General features: G+C 39.8%; 1 protein-coding gene and 1 pseudogene across 4 annotated transcripts; one reads left to right on the top strand and one right to left on the bottom strand.

Moving 5' to 3' along the window:
• Window positions 1-280: 280 nt before the first annotated feature.
• CDK1 (cyclin dependent kinase 1) lies at window positions 281-15,528 on the top strand (the record flags this gene model as incomplete). Of its 3 annotated transcripts, none has more annotated exons than XM_082673484.1 (7): window positions 281-317; window positions 2,655-2,811; window positions 3,621-3,744; window positions 6,478-6,648; window positions 7,829-7,992; window positions 8,103-8,244; window positions 15,397-15,528. In XM_082673484.1, 7 exons carry the CDS (start codon window positions 281-283, stop codon window positions 15,526-15,528), a joined length of 927 nt encoding a protein of 308 aa, XP_082529610.1. The 3 variants fall into 3 exon arrangements, with proteins under 3 accessions (XP_082529610.1, XP_082529611.1, XP_082529612.1); XM_082673485.1 differs by lacking the exon at window positions 15,397-15,528 and adding an exon at window positions 10,997-11,095; XM_082673486.1 differs by lacking the exons at window positions 6,478-6,648; window positions 15,397-15,528 and adding an exon at window positions 10,997-11,095.
• A 6,665-nt stretch (window positions 15,529-22,193) lies between these two features.
• LOC309834708 (ferritin light chain-like) lies at window positions 22,194-25,060 on the bottom strand (annotated as a pseudogene). The gene is made up of 2 exons: window positions 24,940-25,060; window positions 22,194-22,932 (listed from the first exon to the last, which is right to left on the bottom strand). The product of its transcript is annotated as a ferritin light chain-like (transcript).
• Between the last annotated feature and the right edge of the window lie 1,270 nt (window positions 25,061-26,330).

A 26,330-nucleotide genomic window follows, 5' to 3' on the forward strand; every position in this document is an offset into this window, starting at 1 on the left:
TTGGAAGAGGCTAAATGTTACACTGGTATAGGATATACAAATATTTCCAATGTTTCAGAAACTAAGAAGGGTGGGAGAGTCTTTGAGTTCTTTCCCTTCTAACTATTGTTCTAATATAATAGCTAATATTCATGGAAAATTAATACTGCACTAGGCACTGTGGGAAATGCTTTACTTATAGTATCTCATTAAGAACGTAAAAGCACGCTTTGAGTTAGTGACATGTAATCAAATCAGCTTTTCCTCTCATTTTAGGATCTACCATACCCATTGATTAACTATGGAAGACTATACCAAAATAGAGAAAATTGGAGAAGGTGAGTGGTTTTAATAATATAAAAGGATTTTTTAAAAATGATTTAATGATGCTGTAATGTCCTTGACATGAAGACATGTAAATATTCATTAAAATCTAATCTTTGGGACTTCCCTGGTGGCGCAGTGGTTAAGAATCCACCTGCCAATGCAGGGGACATGGGTTCGAGCCCTGGTCTGGGATGATCCCACATGCCGTGGAGCAACTAAGCCCGTGCGCCACTACTGAGCCTGCGCTCTAGAGCCCGCGAGCCACAACTACTGAAGCCCGTGTGCCTAGAGCCCGTGCTCTGCAACAAGAGAAGCCACTGCAATGAGAAGCCCGCGCACTGCAACGAAGAGCAGCCCCTGCTCGCCCCAACTAGAGAAAGCTTGTGCGCAGCAACGAAGACCCAATGCAGCCAAAAATAAAAAAATTAATTAACTAGTTAGTTTTTTAAAATCCAATCTTTCAGGTACGTCTAACAGTATATTAATGCATTAATACATATGTTCTCTACATAATAAAACACAAAAATGTTCACATTTCAAGAGAATTGAAATTATTCTGCCATGTCTCCCCAACAGCCCCCTTCCAGTAATCTTACATCCTTCTAATACTAAATGCTTAAAGCAATATTTGTATTTTGAAAACACTATTGATATCTTGTAGGTGTGTTGGGAAGGGTGTTAGGGCAGTGGAATTATGTGCTTTACTTCTAAATACTTCTGCATATATACTTGAAGGTCTAGTCAGGGTCATGCATTTCATTTGGTGGTTAATGTCTCCTTAATGTCTTCTGATTTAAAATTGTCCACCTGACTTTTCCCCTTTGACATTGAGTTTTTGACAGCCCAATTCATTTCTTAAATATATCCAGACTTCTTATTTCAATTATTGCAAAGTTGTTCTCTGGTTTCTTCTGAATAACAAAAATCTGAGTGTTGTTACATTAGTCTTGGAACTCCTTCCTGTCTTAAGGAAATGTCTTTTTAGATTGTAGAGAACATAGCTATATCCATGATGTGGAACCTTAGTTGGCATTTAGTAGGCACTCTGTAAACATTTGTTGATCAAAGGTTTTTCTCTTTACTGTTCAGTCTCCATAACTTGTCCATATCGAACATTTAAAAATTTTATAATGCTTACTTCATTTCAGAGCCCATACCTTGTATGTCACAAATAATTTTTGGTAATTAACCAGTGGAATCACTGTGCTCTGTTTAACTAGCGCTCTATTCCAGTAGTTCATTGAGAAGTGATATGGTTCAAAAAGAGTCAGAAGAGAGACATAGAGCACTTGTGATGTCTAAAACTCAATTCAGTACGTATCAAGGAACCTAACCGGTGGCACAGTGGTTAAGACTCTGCGCTCCCAATGTGGGGGGCCCGGGTTCGATCCCTGGTCAGGGGACTAGATCACACATGCATGCCTCAACTGAGAGTTTGCAAGCCATAACTAAGGAGCCCGCGTGCCGCAACTAAGGAACCAGCAAGCTAAAACTAAGACCCAGCGCAACCAAATAAATAAATATATATTTTAAAATGCATATCTAGTGTTTGCTATAAGTTTATCAGTGGTTGTTATGAGTAAATTTTAGGACCAGGTGAATGTTGTACACTTGAGGGAGAGGTAAGCATACTTAAAAAAAAAAGCTCTGAATTTACCATTAACAGTTTATTTGACTATATTATGCAAATGACTGATCTTCCTGAGTGGGGTCTGCTCCAGGATCCCTGCCAATGTCAATATTGACATTGTTGCTCATTATCTGAAGCCCATATATCAGAATCAGTGTTCTCAACTTCCAAATGGATGTGAGGCTTTCTGCTATATAGTAGATAATATGAGCTTGAATAGATCAAATATTTAATAAAATATTTTATCCTCATTCTTTTCTAGATGAGGATTGTTGACTGTATATTTGAAATGTACGAAGCACTCTATATGAAGTTTTCTGAAAGTGTCACAGTGACTCCTGTTAGTAATATTTCCTGAGCCCAAATCTTTGCACTGTATTTTATGCCTACCTTGTTGCCAGGTAGGATATTTGACAGGAGATACCTTCCAATCTGCAAACGATCCTTTTTCTCTAAAATGTGCTGGAAAATTACTGGTAATTTAAATGTATGGGAAACCTGTGATGACTCTATGAATTCTCTAAACTACAGCCATGATAGGTTTTAGTTACCTTCAGTGTTGTTTTGGAAGTGATGAGGGTATAATTATGACTAAGATGCTTCCTATCTGGCCACAGCAGACATTTCTATCATGTGACACCTTATGGGATTCAATCATTTTAAAAATCTTTTTTAGTTTGTGAAGGTTGTCACATAGCAGACACTTTGTCTATTTCAGGTACCTATGGAGTTGTGTATAAGGGTAGACACAAAACTACAGGTCAAGTGGTAGCCATGAAGAAAATCAGACTAGAAAGTGAAGAGGAAGGAGTTCCTAGTACTGCAATTCGGGAAATATCTCTATTAAAAGAACTTCGTCATCCAAATATAGTCAGGTATGGTGTAATGTCTGAATTTGAATCATTTTCCGCATACTATTTCAAATGTGAATTTCATTGTGGAAACTTTTACATTTGCTTAATTTCTGGTCTAACCTTGCTGAGCTGACTAGAACCCTACTATTTTTGTTCATTGAGAATGCTGGGCATAGAAAAAAAGGCTGGTAAAGCAGGAACAGAGTTAGAGGAGCTTGGTGATGAATATTAGTAGCGGGGGCTGGAAAATCAGGGTAAACTGGTCAAGGGAGAAAAGGAAGTCTTTCACAGAGCTTTGACACTGCTCCCACTCTGAGAGCTCTGATCCTTAAAGACTCCTTAATCAGAGACCTGAGACAGGTAGATAGGTCAGATGAAGAAAAACTTTTTCTTTCCAAGTATTTGGACTGGCATCTTTCCAAATCAGGATTTAACTGCATTTTTCTGGGGCTAGAGATAGTGAGCAACTAGTAAAGTCAGATACTATTGTTTCTATTATTTACCTCAATGGAAAGACAAGCTCTGAGCAACAAGCAGTCAACCTAGAAACGTTCTTCTGGAGTAGAAGGCGCTTGCCAGTTAGCGCCTAATATAATATGACTTAATTTTCAATTGCTGCCCTGGGGTTCCTTTCTCAAATTCTAGGTTAGTGCTACAGTTTTCACAACTAGGGAAGCTACCACCTCTTCTTTCCCAAAACAGTATAGTAAAATTTCTTATGGCCCTACTTTTTGTAACAGCAACTGTGAAATGTATAGAAATAGTTTTATTTTGTGAGAGGTCAAAAATGTTAGTGTTTTAAATTTTCATATAATTATTTTATTCTTCAGTCTTCAAGATGTGCTTATGCAGGATTCCAGGTTATATCTCATCTTTGAATTCCTTTCCATGGATCTCAAGAAATACTTGGATTCTATCCCTCCTGGTCAGTTCATGGATCCTTCACTTGTTAAGGTAAGAATCTTGCCTAATTTTATTAGTATTTTTCCACTGTGAATGTAAAGTGTTTACTCTGTAGAAGTCCCTGTGTTTCATGAAAATGTGCTTGGAAAAAGTGTTAGAAAGTAGAACAAGGAAGAAAAGAATATTTTGTTTTCTCCCACACAGTTAGTCTATGGGTTAGGTTGTTAATGGTTACCCATTTTATTACTAGATAGTGATTCTAGCTGTAAAGTGAAAAGTAGTGCCTGAGATAACAAAAGTAATAAGTACCTGTTACATTGTTGGAAGCTAGGATATTCTGGTCTTTATTTGGCAGTCAGGTACATGTAAAACAAAGTAGCAAAAGCCTGGGGCAGGGTGATGGTGGCAGGCGGTTTCATTTTATTCTGGTTTTAAATATATTTTGGTTAATTTATTTTAGACATTAAATTTCATTTAAATTTTAAATGTGTAATTATCCTTACACCGTCTCTACCAAACCTTTCCTTAGAGGTAGGCATTCTTTTTTTTTTTTTAATATCTTTATTGGAGTATAATTGCTTTACATTGCTGTGTTAGTTTCTGCTGTATAACAAAGTGAATCAGCTATACGTATACATATATCCCCATATCCCCTCCCTCTTGCGTCTCCCTCCTATCCTACCCCTCTAGCTGGTCACAAAGCATGGAGCTGATCTCCCTGTGTAGCCATTGTTTTATTAGTAATCTTAGAGATACTTATATGTCAACTTTGTATGTGTATATACATATACTGTTTTTATAAAAATGGGATTATATATATTTATATATATATATATGCATTACTTTCCCTTTTCTGTGTAAAACATTATTCGACCATAGGTCTACCTGTCTTTCTAATTTTTTTTTTTTTACTCAGAAACATTATTTATTTTTGACATCCATCTATATCTTAACGTAACTGTAATGAGTATTCCTTGTAATATCACCTCGTAGGGAAATCCCCACTATGATTTTTTCTTCAATTCCATTTTGTTCAAGAGTCTTCCTAATTTTTGATACAGTTATGTAAACCAGTTCCACACTGGTGGACATTGAAATTGTTTTCCAGATTGGTGATTCATGCCCTTATGGTCAGTGCTGCAGTGAATATCTTTATATCTTCATATACATCTTCATAGGATGGATTCTCACAGGTGGAATCAATGGGTTGAAGATGTTTATTTACACTTAAAATCTTGATAGAGAGTGCCATTTGCCCTCTAAAAAATTAGAGCAATTTGCTCTTAAACATCATGGTGTGTATTTTCTTTTAATACCTCACTGTTGAAACTTGTTTTTATCAATCTTTTTGATAATAATCTATTATGTGAAAAAGACTAATATCATTTTGCGTGTCATTTAACATTTTTTCATTTCTTAGCCATTTTATAAACAGCCTATACATATTCTTCACTGATGATCCTGTTAGGATATTTTTTCCACTGGTTTCTAAGAGCCTCTTATCAGTAACATGTTGATAATAGTTCTTTTATTCCTTTTTTTTGTCTTTTGATAATGGAGTACACCGTTAGTAATTTTTATAATTTAACAATCTTATACATGAGTTTTGGACTTTGAGATTTTTTATGTCTTATTTAAGTCTTCCTCACTCAAAGATCACATGTATTAGAACAATACATGACAATGTTTTTCTAGTAGTTCTAGTAGATTACCCCCACCCCCTACTTTTGTCTTAAATTCTAGATGGATCAAAGGTTTATTTTGGTGTAAGAACGAGGGTTCTTAATTTTTTTCCAAATGGCTAGCCAGTTGTTCCAACTGATTGATTTTATGTATTTTATAATTTTGAACTTTATAAGTCAATACTATAACTATGTATATTTTCTATTTCTGTAATATCCATGTTGCTTCAAATGTCAATTACATTGTCTTGGCAACAAGTATCTTATAAAACACTTCTCTGAACTTACCAAACAGGATTTTGTGATAATTGTATCTCTTTAAATACGCAGTCATAATATTCTCTCTGTTGTTTCTTTTGGAGTCTGTGACCAATGTCTCCAAAGAGGAAATGAATATGTAAAGATAAAAGGCTGAAATGGAAAAGACTAACCTTATTCAAGGTAGAAATAGAGTTGCTATAATTATATAAAACAAAAGTTTAAGAAAATTTCTATATAGAAAACTAACTTAAGAATTAGGGGCCAAAATAAGTAAAAGAAGAATAAGTGAGTTCATAAACGTGCCCATAAGGTGAATATCTTTGTCATAGGTATACAAACATGAATACCTTATGTAAATGGGCTTCCCACCCCCAAATACTTCCTGTTAGTCTCAAATTGCCTGAGAACTTTTTTTTTTTTTTTTAATTTTTATTTACTTATTTTTGCTGTGTTGGGTCTTCGTTTCTGTGTGAGGGCTTTCTCTAGTTGTGGCAAGCGGGGGCTACTCTTCATCGCAGTGCACAGGCCTCTCACTATCGCAGCCTCTCTTGTTGTGGAGCACAGGCTCCAGACGCGCAGGCTCAGTAGTTGTGGCTCACGGGCCTAGTCGCTCCACGGCATGTGGGATCCTCCCAGACCAGGGCTCGAACCCGTGTCCCCTGCATTAGCAGGCAGACTCTCAACCACTGCGCCACCAGGGAAGCCCCTGAGAACTTTTTTTGTAAATTGTTTATTTCTCCGCATTATAATTTCTCATGTCTTTGAAAGAAAGCCACCAAGATTATTTAGAAAATTGTTAAATGGTATGGTTAAGTTTCTAACTTATGGTTCCTTCTTCCAGAGTTATTTGTACCAAATCCTACAAGGGATTGTGTTTTGTCACTCTAGAAGAGTTCTACACAGAGACTTAAAACCTCAAAATCTATTGATTGATGATAAAGGAACAATTAAACTGGCAGATTTTGGCCTTGCCAGAGCTTTTGGAATACCTATTAGAGTATATACACATGAGGTATGTTTTTTGGTGCTTTTGTTAAGTGTGATTGCTGGATTGTTTTCTATATTCTTTAAGTCAAGAAAGAAATACTCAATCAGAAAGATTTCCACTCTGTGCCAGTATCGGTTTATTGCCTCTCTGCTCCAAAGTCATCCTTCATTGCCTGCTATGTGAAAATGTATCTGGAACCTTTTGAGTATTTTTCTTTTGCCAGTTGCTGTGATGTTACGCTTTGACAGTAGAGGGTGCTGGAGAGGCATTACAGGAAGGAGTCGTTATTCTTACTAGTCAATCTAAATCTTCCAATCCTCTGTTATAGTTACTAATCTTTTACAGTAGACTTTCCCCATTCAAATTACCATGAGATTTCTGTCTGTTGATTGGATCCTCTCTTGAAACAATAAGGTTGGTTAAAAGACAGGTTTTGTTGCTTAAGTGCTACTGTTTCAGATGTATTTAGAAGCTTCTAAATATAACCAAGTTTTGTCTGTGTTATATTGATGACTTGGCATTTTGTTTGCTGTTTCTGGAGGGAAAGGGAATGTTGACTCACATAGTTAAGGATTATTGGGAAACCTTGTCTTCTGTGGAGTTGTCTACCCTTCTGCCCAAAGACTTCCTCCAGATCAAAACTTAATGACAGTGCTGATCTGGTCAGATGTCTTGGCTTCTTTTAATTATTCCTTTTTATCATTTTTCCCGTGGCTCTATAAATAAAGATTATTTGGTTTCCATTGGCGTAAACATATGCCACTGACCTCCAATGTGATAAATTAGATATGCTAAAATAGTAGATTGGTGCTAGACTACTAATAAACTGTCGTTTGACTTCGTTTTGATTTTAGCATGTAATCGCTACATGCACTTGTACAGTGTCAACCCCAAATCCATTATCATTGGGCTTTTTTTTTTTTTTGTAAGTGAAGGCTCTCTTGACTATTTTGTTCCTCGCATTTTAATGATTTGAAAAGACTTGGTATGCTTTTTTCTTTTTCCCCCTAATGAATATAACTTAGAAATACTTCATTATTTATCTAACATTTAGTATTGTGTATAGTTAATTGACTTTTAAACACTATTATCAGAGGCAATCAAGCAGCATTCTAAAGGACAGTCCTAATGAAATAGAAATGTTTACATTTAGGTAATTTAACGTGCCACATTTATTCCAAGTAAGATATTTTCTTTGTAATAGGTAGTAACACTCTGGTATAGATCTCCAGAAGTATTGCTGGGGTCAGCTCGCTACTCAACTCCAGTTGACATTTGGAGTATAGGTACCATATTTGCTGAATTAGCAACTAAGAAACCACTTTTCCATGGGGATTCAGAAATCGATCAACTCTTCAGAATTTTCAGGTATTTTTGTTTTATACTTGAGCTACTAAGAACTTTTATATTAACATGTATATAACAAGAGTTATGTTTATACTTTAACCATAAGTTTTTGTTTTGCTGTGGCTTTTTAGAGCTTTGGGTACTCCCAATAATGAAGTGTGGCCAGAAGTGGAATCTTTACAGGACTATAAGAATACATTTCCCAAATGGAAACCAGGAAGCTTAGCATCCCATGTCAAAAACTTGGATGAGAATGGCTTGGATCTGCTCTCGGTAAGGAATGCCCTTTATATTGACTTCAACACTGTGCATGATTCTGAATGTACTTAATTCTTTCTTTCACGTAGGAAATAGGAAGAAAACCACCATATACTGAGCCAGGCACATAACTATTATGTCTGTTATGTTTATTGCCGAAGTGAGCACATTATTAGCTCCATTTTAGATACAAAAACCACTAGTGGTTTTGAGAGGAGGATGTGGTATTTGTTCACTTTTTTCCATATATAGATTTATTTATTTATTTATTTATTTGGCTGCGTTGGGTCTTCGTTGCTGCACGCGGGCTTTCTTTAGTTGCGGCGAGTGGGGGCTACTCTTTGTTGCAGTGCGCGGGCTTCTCATTGTGGTGGATTCTCTTGTTGTAGAACTCGGGCTCTAGGCGCACGGGTTTCAGTAGTTGTGGCTCACGAGCTCTAGAGTGCAGGCTCAGTAGTGGTGGCACACGGGCTTAGTTGCTCCACAGCGTGTGGGATCTTCCTGGACCAGGGCTCGAACCCGTGTCCCCTAAATTGGCAGGCGGATTCTTAACCACTGCACCACCAGGGAAGCCCTTGTTCACTTGTTTTTAATCTGATAGGTAGCTGTAGATACTCTGAAGGAGAGGATGAGGTTAATAAACCTTTAAGTTGTGGACTTGGAGTGGCCTTCCTCTCCAGGTTTTTTGTCTCAGTATTTACTGCTTTTTAGTTTAGACACAGTCGTTTTAGTTTTTAAAGTCTTTACTGCATGAATTCCCATTTCTCACTTTGCCTTGTTTCCCCATCAGACAGGTTAGCAGAAGGACAAATGTAGTTCTTAAAACCTTTCCCCTCTGTTACGTTGCTGTTCCCAACTAAACAGTTGTGTTCTTTAAAAACAAGATAAAAAACAAATTTGTTAGGATAAAAATTGTCCTAGACCTGCCTCAGGAAATTTGTTTTAGAACAGTATTTAAATACTGAGATTTTCTTTTCTTTTCTTTTTAAACTTATTTTTATATTTATTTTTATTTATTATTTGGCTGCATTGGGTCTTTGTTGCTGCACGCGGGCTTTCTCTAGTTGCGGTGAGCGGGAGTTACTTTTCATTGCGGTGCGCGGGCTTCTCATTGCAGCGGCTTCTTGTTGCAGAGCACGGGCTCTAGGCGCACGGGCTTCAGTAGCTGTGGCGTGTAGGCTCAGTAGTTGTGGCTCGCGGGCTCTAGAGCACAGGCTCAGTAGTTGTGGGGCACGGTCTTAGTTGCTCTGTGGCATGTGGGATCGTCCCGGACCAGGGATCGAACCTGTGTCCCCTGCATTGGCAGGCGGATTCTTAGCCACTGCGCCACCAGGGAAGTCCAATACTGGGATTTTAGAAGGGACTAGTTTTTATGAATCTCAGTTAATGTGATTGCAAAAAAAAAAAAAAAAAAAAAGATTTTGACAGGTTACTAAACAAAGGAAAAAATCTACTGCTATATCATCATACACATGTTCTAACTGATCTTTGAGCACCTTCACAATTTATAAATCATGCCACCAAATTCAGCTTAGAGTTCCCAAATGCTTACAAGTGCAGTCCAAGATCCTTTACTGCCACTCAGATATTTTGTACATTAATATTGATGATATGATGTAAAAGGCCTTCTATATTCCTGGCCCAGTCTGTCTTTTTAACTTCCGTGATTCTTGAACATGAAGAATTTCACTTTAGTTAATGAAATGAAAATCATACTGTCAATCATGGTTCCTTAGTCTAGCCAGTATTGACATCTTGGACTGGCTCATTCTTTGCTGCTGGAGGCTGTCCTGTGCATTGTAAGATATTTAACAGCATCCCATTCCTCTGTCCTATAGATGCCATTAACACATTCCTCCCAGTTGTGACAACCCCAGATGTCTCCACACATTGCCGAATGTCCCCCGAGGGGCAAAGTCTCACCCAGTTGACAATCACTGCTGTAAATCCTAAGTCAGTCTTGGTTTCAAATTTCAGCTTTATCACTCTTAAACTCTATGAACTTGGGCAGGTTCCTTAACCTCTTTGAGCCTCAAAGTTCTTATTTGTAAAGTGGGACTAATTCCTATCTTTTTTTGTGAGGATTAAGTAACATGAAACGTACAAAGCACTTAATAGAGTGCTAGCTATATAATAAGAGCTCAAATGGTAACTAGATAGTAAAAGTATCTCTGGGTCTGCTTATTGATTTAGTTTTCTTTAAGATTAATAATATTTCTTTAAGATAAATTTTAACTTTATTCAGCCTTTTCTGTTAATGTGTAAATAAACTTTAATACTAGGTTGTCTGACCATAATTCATTTAGTGACTCATTTAAACTATGTTTATAACACATTGGTTTTGTTTTTATTTGGAACTTGCTGGAAGCTACATTAGAAACCTCTATAGTTAATTGCCACCACTTCAGCAATGCTGTAAATAACTCAGAGGGCCATTTAATTCTCAAAGTAAATATAATTAACTAGATAATCTTTCTTCAATTTATGCCTTGGTTTTAAAACTATCTGAATGCTTGTGTCTTAAACCATAATTTATAGCAAAAAGAGGTTATCAAGATATCTATGATTTAAGGAATAGATTATTTAGAGCTAGGGGGTGAAGTAAGACATTTATGTGCTTTGGTATTAAACTAACAGAAATGTTCATTTAGTAGTTTTTCATTAAAATTATTAGCTTAGGGCTTACTGGTAGAAAAGTAAGGCTTTTTGGAGATTTTTTTAAATGGTTTATTTCTTAACCTTTTAAAAAATCTTTTTCCTCCCACAGAAAATGTTAGTCTATGATCCTGCCAAACGAATTTCTGGCAAAATGGCACTGAATCATCCATACTTTAATGATTTGGACAATCAGATTAAGAAGATGTAGCTTTCTGACAGAGTTTCCATGTGTTGTGTCGAGAACAGATAGCTGTATTTTTACTGTTAACTGTTTTTGTGTTGTGTATTTTTCTTTTCTTTGTTGTAAAATTTAAGCTGTGCCTCATCTTCTGATTTCAAAAGTGTAACTTAAAAATGTAAATACTGTTCTATATGAATTTAAATATAATAATTCTGTATATGTTTGTAGATCCCACCGTAATAACTATTTGTTACTATAATAAAACTATATAAATCTAGTACTGATGTCAGGAATTGGGAAAAATTTGAGTTAGCTTAAGTCATCTAAAATCCTACAGCAGTCTGCTTTTCCTGTAGTTGGAAATACTAAACTTTACGAAAGTGTGCTAAGTTGAAAATTCATAATGCTTTGAAGTATTTTTATGCTCTGAATGTTTAAATTTTCTTGTCAGTTTCTTGCCATGTGGTAACTCTACAACCTGCCCAAAGATGAATATTTTTCTACTGGTATTTCAATTCGTGACCTAAATGTTTAGGCATTCAGATGAGAAAACTATCCAGATTTGAGAACTGATGCTTAATTTAGAGAGGTTTTTAGTAACTTATAAAACTAACATTAGCGTATGCCAAAGTTTGCTAAGTTTTACAGTCAGAGATTAAGGGCTGTCCACAGCAGGGAAGAACAGTTTAGAAAATTTATGGGCTATCCTATTTTTAGGTAGGTTATGAAAGTTATTTGTCTGAGTGAATTCTTGTGCTTGGTCAGAGGTAATAACTATACAAAGGAGTAGTGGCTTATCTTGGCTTTCAAGCCTGACTTTAAAACTCGGTTTGTAAATTTTGACATAGTTTAGTTTATTAACAGCCTTCTTCTAGTTTATTAGCAGCCTTCTTAGAAGGTTCTAATGTAAAATTATTTAGCTAAAATCACTAGCTTTGGGAATTGTTTAATTAATAATGCTGCTCGTTGTGATTTTTACCTGTAAGCAGGCTAATTTATTTGTTATAGCCTAGAGAAATGTCTCTGAAAATAGTTTTATCATTTTTAGTGTACATCTATCCATTGTCTGCCCATAGACTCTATTTTTCCTCCTGGTTACCTATGGCTAGAATGGGCATTCTTGTGTGACTGATCCAGTTGATTGAACATGTAATGGGTGATCTACCTAATCTTGTTGTCTTAGAATTTTTGCACTTGAGGAGAAAGGATGGGTCACTTTCTTTGGCAACAGGGCTTATAAGTTGAGAGTTTTGGTGACCTTGTCCTAGGTGCTTTGGTGGAAGCCCGCCTGCAGTAAGGGAATGCAGAGCTTGGAAGTCATTTGAGGTCATACTGTGGAGAGATTTCATGGCGGGAATTTGTTAAATGAGAGGTCACACCAAAGATTGAATTGAGATGGTGACGTGGTGTATCTGCAGAATTGTGTTTTCTTACCTATGAAGTGAAGTATTGAAGTGAGTCTACTTTTCAAATTGTGCATTGCAGCCCTTTAGCGGTTCAGGGTCAGCATTAATCAATGATACCCTCCCCCCACCCCGAAACTACCGGTGTATCTTATATAATTATTTCTTGGTATTTTTGTTTCAATAATATATAGATGCACTGGTGTCGCCAATGTTTGGGGCCTTGTGGACTTGGTAGAAGCAGCATGCATCCTCACTACTATTGTTCCATGCAGTCTAATTGTTTGAAAAGTCAGTAATTCATCAATTGAGAACCTACTTAGTGGACCAGGGAAATGAGACGGTAGAACACTGCCAACAGTTGCTGTAATGAGTGACCACCCTTCCGTCCTGCTCCAGCTATCTGTGTAGTCCCATGTGAAGTGTTTATGTCAGCTTCAGTGACTGGGTGAAGAGCTACTGAATTGGGTCCTCATCTCGTGCATATTTTTACATTGGCTTGTGCCATGGTGCTTCTGATTAATTTTAAAGTGGATCTTTTCTCTGAGCCAATAGTTCTTATTATTTGTTGTGTGCTAGAAACACCTGAGACTAATGCTGGTCCCACCCTGAACAATTCTGAAATTGAAAATTTGTCTCTTTTCAAAATTTCCCCAGGGTGATTCTGACGTAGCCAGTTATTACCAGTTGGTGGTGAGTTTAACAACTTTGGACCGACATTTAGTTTTAGTTGTCTCAAAACTTCATGTCACCTTGCATTATCTTTAACTTGTTCTATTTCTGTTTCAGGCTGTACTCTTTAGTGAGGGGAGGGGCTTGTATATTTCATCACCAATAGACGACTTCCATATACTATGACAATTGCTCTACCTCTCATTGTCCGTAGGCTTTAGAGAAGGGTTTTTTTTGTTGTTGCTGTTAAAGTTAAAATATATAGGCAGTAATGGTGCAAAGAAGTTAATACGTAATTTGTAGTAAAATCTTACTAATTTATGTGTGGACATGGCGTATGTGAATTAAATGTTTGAAAAAAAATGATAGTGTTTTAGAGTTAATAAAAGGTCTTTTGGGGACTTGGATTAACATACTAAAATAATTTTTAATTAGTAAAAAGTAATTTTTAAAGTACTTAAGGAGACTTGAAAGTTCTACTAGGTGGAATACACTTCCACTTTAGTGCCTTTAGCAAACTGTAGTTCATAATAGGTCAACTTCAGTTCCACGCCTTTTAAATGTTGCCATATTCAAACTGAAGTCGGTGAGGTTCCATGGGACCCTCGGATCATTTTACATTTTGCGGACAGAGTAGAGACAATTAGAGATGTTTGTGGGCTATGGAGTTAAGAGAGTAGTGGGCATTGTTTAAATAAGTCTGGGACAAGATGGATAGAGTATTGAATGATTAAAGGGAAAGCGAGGGATGGAGGGATCAAGGGTGAAAGTCCCTGAAGAGGGAGGTACTTCCGACCTAAAAATAGCATCTAGTAGAAGGCTCAGGTGGGATATTAATGGTACTGACAAGGATTGTAACTTTAGACCCTTTGGAGAAAGGAGTGAAGTTTAATGAAGTATTTGGAAGCAAGACTAGACGTTTTTAGTCCCATGCTGTCATGTAAATATCAAGTTTCTAAGATGCCTTAAAAGCTTCAGAAGAGATGCATTGAGAGTCATAGACTTGTTGAGGAGGAAAAAAGGTATCACAATACCAGCATTCCTGAGAATGCTGAATTAGGGTCTCCTGGAGAGCTTGTTAAGAGATTCCTGGACCGTCCCCAGCATGTGATTCAGTACATCCTGCGTAGCCACGAATATACTTTCTTAACAAGTTCCCAGGTGATGTTGCTGGTGGCCCAGGGACCACACTTTGAGAATCACTGCCTGGATGGTTCTCAGAACTCTAGAGAACTGAACAGAAACCTAGCTATTTGGTCAGCTTATTTGTAGAGGAAACACAGAAGTGCAGAAGGAGAAACTGGCCTAGAGCCAGGCATACATTTCGAGGTTGAACTGGAATTCGAACCTAAATCTTCCATTGTCATTGAGAATTGAGAAAAGTGAACGGTGTAATGTAAAGATTCCAGTTTTAGAGCCATATTGGAACTTGGTTCCCAGTTCTGCCAATTCTGTCTGTAGCCTTGGATAAGTCACTCAACATCTCTGAATCTATTTCCTCAATTGCACAATGGAGATAATAAATGGGATTTATTTATATAAATTCATAGGTAGGACTGTAGGATTGTTGTGAGGGATGTAGATAGGGCTGCCAGGCATCTTGCATGTGTTATATAGTACATGTCTTGTCAGAATGCCCTAAATGTTCTTTTTTCAATACATTACAGAAGTTGGGCAGTTAGAGCTATTTTTCTGCCACAGTAATTGGTGCTTAAATCTGTTAAATGGCAACACAAGGTGCCCTAGATGGGGAATATGGGTAAAGTTCCTGGCACACGGTAATTCCTTTCTCCTTTGAAGTGTCAGCACTTTTTTCTTATATTACCTCTTCTGGCACTTTTACTTTCTCCCTTACTGAATTCTAAGTCCAGTGAGGGCTGGGGCCATGTCTTGTTCTTTCATCCTCACAGGCTTTGGTCTAGAACCTCAAGCATTAGACACGATCCCAGCCCTTTAAGGTTGCTCAAAGGTTATGGCACCTCCCCTTCAATAACAACTGAACATCTATAGTGAGCAGCCACTGTGCTTTACATACATTCCCTGTCTTTCCCAGCAACCTTGTAAGGGAGTGGGCAACTGTACCTTACAGAGATGGTGAAACTAAGATTCGTTGAGCATAAATAATTTGCCAAAGGTCTCAATGCTAGTAAACGCTGGAGCGAGGATCTGGGGGCTTTCTGGCTTCACATTGTTCTCTTTCCATGGCATCATGTTGTTTCCCACAATAAACCGATAAAGTGAACATGTGTTTAGTTTCTAAAGCTTAAGAAGAAAGAACCTGAAGAAGGCAGGCAAATGCTAAAGCCAGCGCAGCCCAGAGGCCAAGGAGCACCCAGCTCAGGGTTGTGCAAACCAGCCCTCACAGGCCTGCAAGCCCCTCATTAGCGCCGAAGCTCCTGAGACCTCTACCTCAAGGCTGAAAGGACCAAGGTGAGATCGCTTCCAGTCCAGTTCATTTGCTGTCCCATTTTAGGCAGCACTGTCTCCTTTTATCACGTTGCACGTGGCCCTCTTGTGCTGCTTAATTCCGGCTCCTTGTTCATACGGATGACCCAGATTGGATCAGTGCAGTGAACCGTGACCCGACCTTTATAAACAAACAAACAAGTAAACCATAACCCAGCAGCAGTAATTGGTCCGGGGTGGGCAAACGATCTAAGCAAGGCCCATGAGGGTCCTTTTTGCTGTAGAAACCTCGAGAGAATGAAGTCTTTCTGCTGATAGTGCTAAGCTGGGATGACATGGCTGGAAGCCTGAGGCATCTCCCCCATTCTGCCGAACTGGCTGAGCCAAGAAAGTGGTGAATAGAGAAAGAGTCTCAGGAGTTTGATGTCCCTGGTTCCGGCGGTGCTGCCTTAACATTTGGAGCTACCCACTATCCCTTGTAGGGGTAGGAGTTGTGGGTTGTTTATTCTTTTTTGCTTAATCTTGTTTGAGTTGGGGTTCTGTCATTTCAACCCCCAAGAGCCACAGCTGTCAATACCAAGATAACACTTGGATGAATAATCCTAAAGGAACCCCGAATTTTAAGCACCCTCATAGTTATAAATCCTTACATAAATATCTTCCTTTAAAAGCACTTTATTTCTCATAATCATTGTTTTCATTGTTTCTAGTATTGGTTGTGTAGAATGGTACTGATATAGATGTATTCCTATTGACCTTTCAGAGAACCTACAAACTTTTGAGGAATGCTTACATACGTGTACCTACTCTTTACCAGTCAGGAGTAAAACTCTGCAGCATTTATTTCTATGGGCAGTCATGCCTTTCCTTGAGATAGGATTTCAAAACCATGCTCTACTTTTCTGCTAAGGAAATAATGCAATGACAAAAGCAGAATGTTTGGGGAGAATTTGTTTCCTAATGAGTATTAGTAGTTTTCTGTATTTGTAAAGAGCTTTGTAGTAATTAAGTGGCCTATGCTATTTCAATAGCCAGAAGCTTCCTATACTATAAAAATGCCCTTAACTATAAAACCTCAAGAATAATTATACCATAAAACATACTTTATAATATGGACAGAAAAGATACATTTCCCAACCGACCATAGCCATTTGTCTCTGGTTCTGGTATCATGACAGACATATTTATGTGCAAGAAAATACAAATCTATTCTTCATGAACTGCATTCACTGCTTCAAAGATCCAAGTGGGAAGCAGAACATTTGCTCCATCTTAAATCTTCTTGCTAGAATTTGAACATAGTTTTAGAAATGCTCTTTGGCTTCTTGTTTGAATTACTTCTCGTGCATAGGCACTAATGGAAAATGGTTCAGAACATAGAAAGATTGCAATTTCCCCCGTGGGCACAAAACATTTTAGACCAGTCAACATCGATCTGAAGCCACACGGACTGGATGACAAATGCAATGTTATTTATATGTTCAGAGCTCTTAGTTACCCATGCCAACAGAAGGTTCTAGCGGCTTGGATAACCTTAAAGAGCCAACATCTCACCTCCCTCCCCCCAGATTTTGGCACTCTGTGACCCACCCACTTGCAACAAATCTCATTTCCAAGTTAGTGAAATAAAATTTTGAATTGAATGGGATCTTGGACATTGTTCGGTTCAATCCTTATTTTCCCAAGGAGGAACCTACAGATTTCAGCAACAGAGTGAGAAACAGAACCTAGGTTTTCTTATTTCCAATTTAAAGAGACTTCTACTCTGTTTTAGATTGCCTCTGACAGTGAAGCTGGGAGTCAATAATGGCTTCAAGAAAGAAATTATGTATTTTAAGGATAAAATGTGCAGACAGGAGAGAACCCAAGTAATCAGTGAGGAGAAAATAGAAATCAGATCAGAGAACGTTGCGTAGATTTTCAGTTGCTAGAAATTAAAAGTGAAATAGCCAACAATGCAAGTAGCACGTGCAAGCCAAGCACATTGTCAGTGAGAGGTACTGAGCGTGTTCTTTGCAAGAGCAATAGCGATTTTCATTCTCTACTTCCCTTCAGAGGGTAATGGGGGGTTTAACTCAGATGTTACAGGTATTTGTAAATAGTCACATTCTAAAAAAAAAACGAAAAAAGAAACTGTCCAACTGCAATTTAAGTATGTATCATGTAATAAACATTGTGATGTTAATATTACATATTCATATGGTCTCTGGCACTGGAATAGCTGGCGTATGTATAATAAAGGAAAAGGCAAAGAACTCAGCTTTATCTCTTTTATCCCTTTTCAAGAGAAATATCTCATGTGTTTCCATGTTTGGAATATTTCCTAGCATGGCTGAAAAAGCAAGGAATAAACAGCAATCATTCAGTGTGCCTGATGGTACAAAATAAAGCAGTTATTCACAAACAGAAAACTGGACTTTTGAGCAGATGTTTATTTAAATACAAACATCAACTCCTACTTTTCCTGTTATCTCCAATTATGTGATGCAATATTTTTACCAGAAGAAGCTCTTTTTAAAAACAGCCTTCCAGGGAGTGAATAAACAATACTATATTTGGCTAACAGCTGCTTTTGGAAAATGAGATGTCAGCAAAGCTGAATGTTGTTTAAAGAAAACTAATTATCCAGCTACCTTTGACTTGGATCAGAGTAAATAAAGCACTTCCCTATTTGCACTGAAATGTTTTGTCTAGGAATTAAATATTAGGTATTAGTCAGATATTTCACTTCTTCCATCATTTGCCATGTGGAGCAAATTACATTTAAGAAGTATCCCTGTGTTTGATTTTGCTGCCCAAACCACTTCAGGTCATCTGGTGCTGCAGAGCCGCTGCTGCTGTGCTGCCTCACCCTCCACTAGTTCTTCTGTTTAGTGTAAAGCGGTGTGTTTATGGACACATTGAAACACAGGTGACCTAGTGACACACAGTATGGTGGCATTTGTGTGGATTTAATTATGCAAATGTCAGTATAAGTGTATGTGTCAGATCACGTATAGAATCTGAAATAATGGAAATACCACCAGTGTTTGAAAGTTCGTTTGAAGTTTGGCAAGCCAAGAGGACTGTAAAACTGGTGTATGCCATTGCCGACTGGCACTTTGACAGAAAACATACCTGCAGCCCTTTGTCAGCATTGTGTCAGCCAGGCTGTGGCTTCCCTGAATTAGAGCTCCTGCAGGTGCCTGTGATGATAAATCTCCTTACTTCCTTTTCTTTTTTTTTTGGCCACACCACTGGGCACGTGGGATCCCAGTTCCCCGACCAGGGATCGAACCCGCGCCCCCTGCCTTGGAAGCGCAGAGTCTTAACCACTGGACTGCCAGGAAAGTCCTGACTCTCCTTATTTTCACATCGACTGTTTTATAATTTGAAATATTTTTACCTTCTGAGGCAATCTCACCTGAGCACTCATTAAATGGGGGTGACAATGCTAGAGCTGAAAATTTGGCATTTTGGAATGAACTTCAGATTGGCTTTAATGTCATGAAGGCCAAACAAACAGTTCCTGTGGCACATTTTAGAGCGAGGACCCTGTAAAATGTTAGTGATAATCTTGAGAAAATAAAAAGCAGCATGAAAGCAAAAATGTACAATAGTTGTGGATTTTGAGGAAGCATCTCCCATTAACTTCTGTGGAAAAATCAGTATTGAGTTATGCACATTCTTCAAGGATATATCCTCTGTTTAAAATCTGGTATATGATTTTCATATAAACTATTGTTAGGAAACAATTCTGGGACAAGCACGGGTTTAATGATTCTGTAAATGTTCGTTCTTCCAATGAGTATTTATTGAAAACGTTTTATTAGCCAAATAACTAGGTCGTGAGGACAGTGCTCAACTCGTCTTGTCTTCATGGACTTTACAACCCCTTGCTAGGAACACAGATTATAAGCAAGTAAATAAATGTAATGGGATGTTCCTGCCTCTTTTGACCAGTAAGGTAGTTGTCAGAGCAGTTATCAGAATTCCATACCTGATATGCAGACTTACAAGGAAATGGCTCTAAGAACCTGTCCCACAAGTCTTGGGCCCAGGATAAAGGTACAGCCTTTCCAGGGCCCGGGGCAAAGTGAAAGTATTAAATTCCAGACGGCAACAACAGAGCGTTAAACCAGGCCCGAGGCCCTTCCAAGTGTGGAGGCCCCTGTGACTGCACAGGTCACATGCCTGTGAAGCTGGCCCTGCTTAGATCCTTTAGCCAAAAAAGCAAAACAAAACAAAGTGAAAAAGCTTAGAGTAGAGAAGAGAGATTTGGGGGATGGTGATCTTTGGAGAGCTGGGCTATGCTTGGGAATGCTACCGTCTAACTAACCCAAGTCTAGTGGCGGGGACGGTTCACAGGGACCCTTGAAGAGCTCTGACACGTGTTTCCTGCCATGGTGAGACACAGAACCAGTGCCCGCCGGAGGGGCCTGAGAAGCTAACACTGAAGACTTACTGGGAGCGTAGCTCCTACCCACGATATCTGCAGGACAGTCAGGAGGGTGCCGCGGGGATGGGACCAAACCACATGGCTAGAGCTCGCGGGGTCGAGTGTTGTTTGCCTAATTGGATTGGGTCCAAGGGGAGAGAGCTGGAAGGGGTTTCTCGGGCCAGGCTGCATTCGCCAAATGGCATCAAGCTCTGTGTCCAATCAAAGCTAATGGAGTCTCTTCCTGCCATTTAGAACAGCCACTCAGACTCACACTCCTCCAGGCCCCTTTGTAAAGTCAAGGTAACTATCAATAGCAATATACAGCGGCCCCGTGTACCCATTACCCAGTGTCATTATTATTACATGTGAAACCCACAGCATAATCTCTTTCTGTCCACATCTCCCTTTCTTTTTCAAAAAGATGTATTTCCTTACACTTTTTCAACTTTTCTTTATACTTTTACAACATATCTATCTTCATCATCATCATCATATTGCATGCTTATATGCCTTACATAAATATTAAAGATTCTGACATTTATTTATTTTGTTTGGCTTTGTGAGATACATCCATGTTGATAAATGTAGCTATAGTTCATTTGCTTTTACTACAGCATTCCATTGTATGACTCTACTATAATTTATTCATCTCTTCTATTAATAGACACTTGTTTCTCCTGTTTTGGTGTTATGAACAGCGCTGCTATAAGTTTTATTATATATGTCTCCATCTGCTAGTGTGCAAGGGCTTTTTTTGTAGGGGTTACAGACCCATTCCATGTCCTTCCCCTGCTCTGTTCTGTATCTCAGGGACCTGACCCCCATAGGTTGCATTTCCCAGATTCCCGTGTCCCCTGGCTTGCTTCTGGGCTTAGCCAATGGGAGGCGCTGGGAGAGAGAAGTCAGTGCATATCTGCCTCTTGCTCAGATGATGTCGCTTCTGCACCTCCGGCTCCCATCCCACAGGTCCACCCTGGTTCTAGCTTCTGCCCAGAGACCCCAACTAACTCCTGGTCTTCTGTAGCCTCAGTCTTTTGTCTCAATAGACTGAGATGGGAGTGAGTTCCTGAAATGGCTGGTCCCTGGTTGCCTCACTGTTTGCTGTTTGACTTCCCAGCTCTTTCAATCCACAGGTCACCAATTCCTTTTATTAAATTCCTTCTGTTTCAAGACCTGGAATGGATTTTCTTTTCCAGTTACATCCTAATATATAGGTTGTGCATATCTTCAACTCCAAATTGCTCTCCAAAGTGGGTACACCTACTAACGCTTCTAGCAACAGTGTATGTGTTCCCATTGTTTCAATAACCAATATTAAGAATTGTCATGGCTTCCCTGGTGACACAGTGGTTAAGAATCCGCCTGCCAATGCAGGGGACACGGGTTCGAGCCCTGGTCCGGGAAGATCCCACATGCTACAGAGCAACTAAGCCTGTGTGCCACAACTACTGTACTGAAGCCTGCGCTCTAGAGCCCGCGAGCCACAACTACAGAAGCCTGCGTGCCTAGAGCCCGTGCTCTGAAACCAGAGAAGCCACCGTCAATGAGAAGCCAGCGCGCCGCAACGAAGAGTAACCCCCGCTCACTGCAACTAGAGAAAGTCCGTGCGCAGCAATGAAGACCCAACACAGCCATAAATAAATAAATAAGATTGTCAGACTTTTACAATTTTGCTAATCTAATTAGTCCGAAACAATATTTCATTGAAGTTTTAGTTTTCTTTCCTTGAGACTGAGGGTCTTTCTATATATTATTGACCATCCAGGTTTTCCTTTGGTAAATTGCTTGCTTGGCTTTAGAAATAAAACTGTCTTTATTTGCATACAACATGATCATCAACATAGATAATCCTATGGAATCTACAAAAAAACCTAGAACTAATAAATGAGTTTTACAAGACTACAGAATATAATATCAGTATGAAAAATATATTGCATTTCTGCATACTAGCAACCATTTTTCAGAAAATTTTGTTGGTTCCTTAAAAGGGAAATATACCACAAAGTATGACCGAGCCATTCCACCTCTAACTACCTAAGAGGTATAAAATTGTTTGCCTTTTTTTTTTTTCCTGCAAAAAAGCTTTATTGTTTCCACTTGGTCTAGGGCTTGGGAGAGGGCTCCAGGGTAGTTAAAAAGCTGCCTACTGGCTGCAGAGAAGGGCTTCAGGCAGAAGCCCTGACACCAGAGGGCTCCTCAAAGGTCGCTGGGCTTTGGTCGGCTCCTAGTGGTACTTGAGGGTGAGCCTTTCGAAGAGATAATCGCCCAGCCCAGCCTGGCGCCAGCCAGCCTGCGGTGGTTGGTCAGGTGGTCGCCCATGTTCTTGATAAGTTTCACCTGCTCATCTAGGACGCGGGCTCTCCTGGAAGTCACACAGGTGGGAGTCTGCGTGGGCAGAAGCCAGGGCATGCAGGTCCAAACTGGCCTAGCTCAGGTTCTTCTCCATGAGCATGGCGGCTTCCATAGCGTCCTGGGTTTTACCCCGCTCATCTTGGGGCGCCTTCTGCACGTCTGGAAGAAGGCGCAGCCACTGCGCTGGTTTTGCATTTTCAAGAGACACCGGGAGCCTTCCTGCTCCTCGTTGGCTGATTTGCGGAAAACGTGGCCCACGCCCTCCAGAGCCACATCCTTACGGTGGAAATAGAAGCCCTGAGAGAGGTAGGTGTAGGAGGTCCGCAGATGCAGGTTGACCAGGCGGTGGACAATGGCCTCCACCTCGGTGGAATCATTCTGACCAATTTGGGAGCTCACGGTTGGTTCGTAATAAGGAGTTAAGCTCAAAAAAGGGTGTTGGCGGGTCCCGAGGCCAAGGATCCTGAACTGCTGATTCTGAGGGTTGCGACTGGAAGAAACGTTGGAGGGTAGTCGGAGGCTGGAGCGAGGGGCGTCCCTGGGTCTGTGGCCTCCAAACGCCGTTGCAGCAAGAGAGATCCGTGGGACCACGGAGTGTACTGCTTGTTTGCCTATTTTTTGATTGTTTGGTTCTTACTGATTTATAGGAGTTACTTATGTTCTACATACTATTCTTTGTTGGCTATACGTGTGGTAAATACCTTCTCCCATTCCTTGTCTCGTCTTGCCGTTTTTTTCACTAGTATGTTCTCGTGGACAGACGTTTCTAATTGTAATGTAGTTTTCATGTTTCCCTGAGTCTCACAGAACATTGCTGATCAGATGAGGGCCACCAGATGTGACCAGCCTACCTGTATTGGCAAAATTCTGCAACCCACATCCCCTCGACAGAGCATGTGCAGAAGGCAGCTTGCAGTTGGCTAGTCAGGAACCCTATGTCAGCATTTCCCATTAGAGTAAATGGACTCCCGAGAGGAAGTCTGAGGCTCTATTTGCTGCAGATCCTTCCTACGTGGGAGCATGGAGGGGGCCTGGCCGCACTGGGGGCACCTCCCAGGCTTTTCTAGCCCAACTGTATCTCAGACTCAGCTGAACGCAAGCCTATAAAGGGAACGTGTTTTTTTGTTTGTTTGTTTTTTAATTTGTACTGAGCCTGGCTTGGAAAGTGTATTGAACAGGGTGGGTCCCTGAAACATAGCCAGCTACGTTCAATGTGACCAGCTGGCGACCAAGAGCCATGCTGGGTTGGAGCAGAGAACAGAGGCAGTGTGCGGCTGGGGCCTCGCGCTGCCACAGGAAGCAGATAAATCTTAAGCACGACTACACAGCAGGCTGAGGAGGGCCAGCCCAGGACCAGCCTGGCGCCTGCACGCCGCCCAGGCCTGCACATCCATCTCTCCACTGGGGACGGCAGCCTGTAGCACAGACGCACTGTGAGGCCTGACTCCCCAGAACAAAGGTCAGGAGCTCTTCTAACATGTGCATTTTAGGTTGGTTATTACTTGCACATGATATTTTAAAAATTCAAGCAGTATAACGAAAAGTACACAAAGCCCTGCTTCTTTCTTGCCCTCGTCATCTGGGTTCCCACCTCTCCTTCCCCCCTGATATTTCCTTTATGCAAGTAAATATGAATGTATATTGTTACACCTCTCTGTTTTTACCCCAAAACAGCATATACAGACAGATTAGGCGTGGTATCCTGACCACTGGACCGCCAGGGAATTCCCTCCTTATCTTATCATTTGCAAATTTTCTTACAAAAGTCTATGGTCACCCACCAGTCCAAGACAGATGTAAGTCAGGTATAAAAGGGTGATTTTTTTTTTCTTTTTAAATACTTCAGAATCAGAAAAAAAGGTTGTGTGATGTGTTTATTAAAGAAAATTTGGAAAATAGAGAAAAGCACAAAGAAGAAAATAAAATGTAAGAGTAATTCTACTAGCAGAAAGATTCCAGTGATCACCATTATGGTGTTTAGGATACAATACTTTATAATGGGTATATTGCATGTCCCAATAAAACACATATACAATTAATATATATATATATATATATATATTTTTTTTTTTTTTGCGGTGCGCGGGCCCCTCACTGTTGTGGCCTCTCCCGTTGCGGAGCACAGGCTCGGGACGCGCAGGCTTAGCAGCCATGGCTCACGGGCCCAGCCGCTCCGCGGCATGTGGGATCTTCCCGGACCAGGGCACGAACCCGTGTCCCCTGCATCGGCAGGCAGAGCCTCAACCACTGCGCCACCAGGGAAGCCCTAACATATATTTTAAACTGAAAAATGGAAAAACATTAATCAATGCTTGTTTATTTACCATAAAATCACAAGTGTTCGATATTTCCAATTCATTGGTGACAATAATGTGATGTGTTGATGTATGCATTAGTTTGCTCTCTCTATATATGTATATTTAAATTTTTTTCTATGTGTATATATATATATTCTCTATACGTGTTATTTTTAAAAGGAGTCTTAAGTAGAGGCACATATTGATTTTTTGCCTAGTGTAAAGAATTGCATCACCTCTCTACTCAGTTCAAGGCGTTTCAACACATATTTATTCTCTACTTTAATTATAGCAGTAATTCCTTACATTTGTATACAGTACCACAGTTTGCAAAAGTCTTCTTTGCTCTTTTGAACAGCCCGTTGAGTGAGGTAGTACTATTTTCATTGGCCGGATAAGGAAACTGAGGATCACAGAGGTTAAGTGTCTTGTCTAAGGCCATCTAGCTACTTGGGTAGGAGACTTGTAGGTTTGGATTCCAAGTCTAGTTCTCATTCCACCAGACCCTGGAGGGGACAGAAGAAAGAAGAAACACCCTATGTTCCCAGACCTGTTTAGGTTTGCAATGTAGCTGATGAGATGAGTCACAAAACCATTAGACACCCAGAGAAGAAAACACCTGGCCTAACAGAGGCAAACATGATCACCCTCATCAGGCCCTATGCATCATCCTTCATTTAGCCAGTTTCCATCGCTTCTCCCTGTTGCCTTACTTGCTCTTCTTCTGGCCTCTGTGGCACCCACCTAGACCTCAAAGGCCTTCGAAGAAAAGCTCCTGATGAGAAATTGGAAAGAACTTTAGCTGATTTCTGGTCCTGGGAATTCCAGACTGTAGGCCAGCAGATGTGCACTCCTCCAGCAATGGAAATTTTTCATTGACAAGTGAGAATTACGCCTTAAATATTGTGTTTCTCCTGTAGCTTAAAAATGTTTGTCATGCATTCGTTCGATTGTTCAGTCATTTACTCGATCATGTTTGAATTCAACAAGCATCACTGAGGACCCAGCATGTCCTTGGTGTCCTAGGGCGCCCTGCTAGCCCTAGCAATGAAACCTGAGTTAGCCCCTTAAGGAGTTCCATTTCCACGTGACTCTTTTAGTTACTTGGGCAACAGACTTGAGTGCGGCATTATTCTCTTTTTCATACCATAGTCACCCCTGTGAAGATAAGGGCTCTGTTCCAGGACCAAGATTGAAGGTGGTAGAGTCCAACATGTACAAGACAGCCCACATGGGGTGCAAAAAGAAAATATTTTGATGTATCCTTGTAACATTTCTTTTATTGGGAATGTGTTTTCCATAATGTACAATATGTTAGTGTTACATGCAGTAGTGCACATATATACTTTCTGAATCCATAACTACACATATGTCATGTGCTCAATAGTGTTTTATCGATGGGGGGGCAGTCAAGAATTTGGGTTTCCCTGCTCTACAGCCACAGCTACACTGCCTCTTCTTTCTCAGCAGTATATAAAACCCTGCTGAAAGGCTCATCTGGGGAGCTTTCCAAAGTCACTGGGTTCAGATTTGGCCTGATGGCTGAGGAGAGACTTATACAAAGTTTCTAGAGCAGTAGAGTTTGAGTGAGGTCCTACAGTCTGTGCCAGACCTTCTCTCTTACACAGAGGAAGGATAGATTTCTTCTTAGCTCAGTAATCCCTTCCTTCCTGCCAGGATCTTGAATCTTAAGAGCGTACTTTTTCCCCTTA

The sequence above is a fragment of the Grampus griseus genome (assembly GCF_964374135.1).
Source record: "Grampus griseus genome assembly, chromosome: 16".
In the NCBI taxonomy this organism is placed as follows: Eukaryota; Metazoa; Chordata; class Mammalia; order Artiodactyla; family Delphinidae; genus Grampus; species Grampus griseus.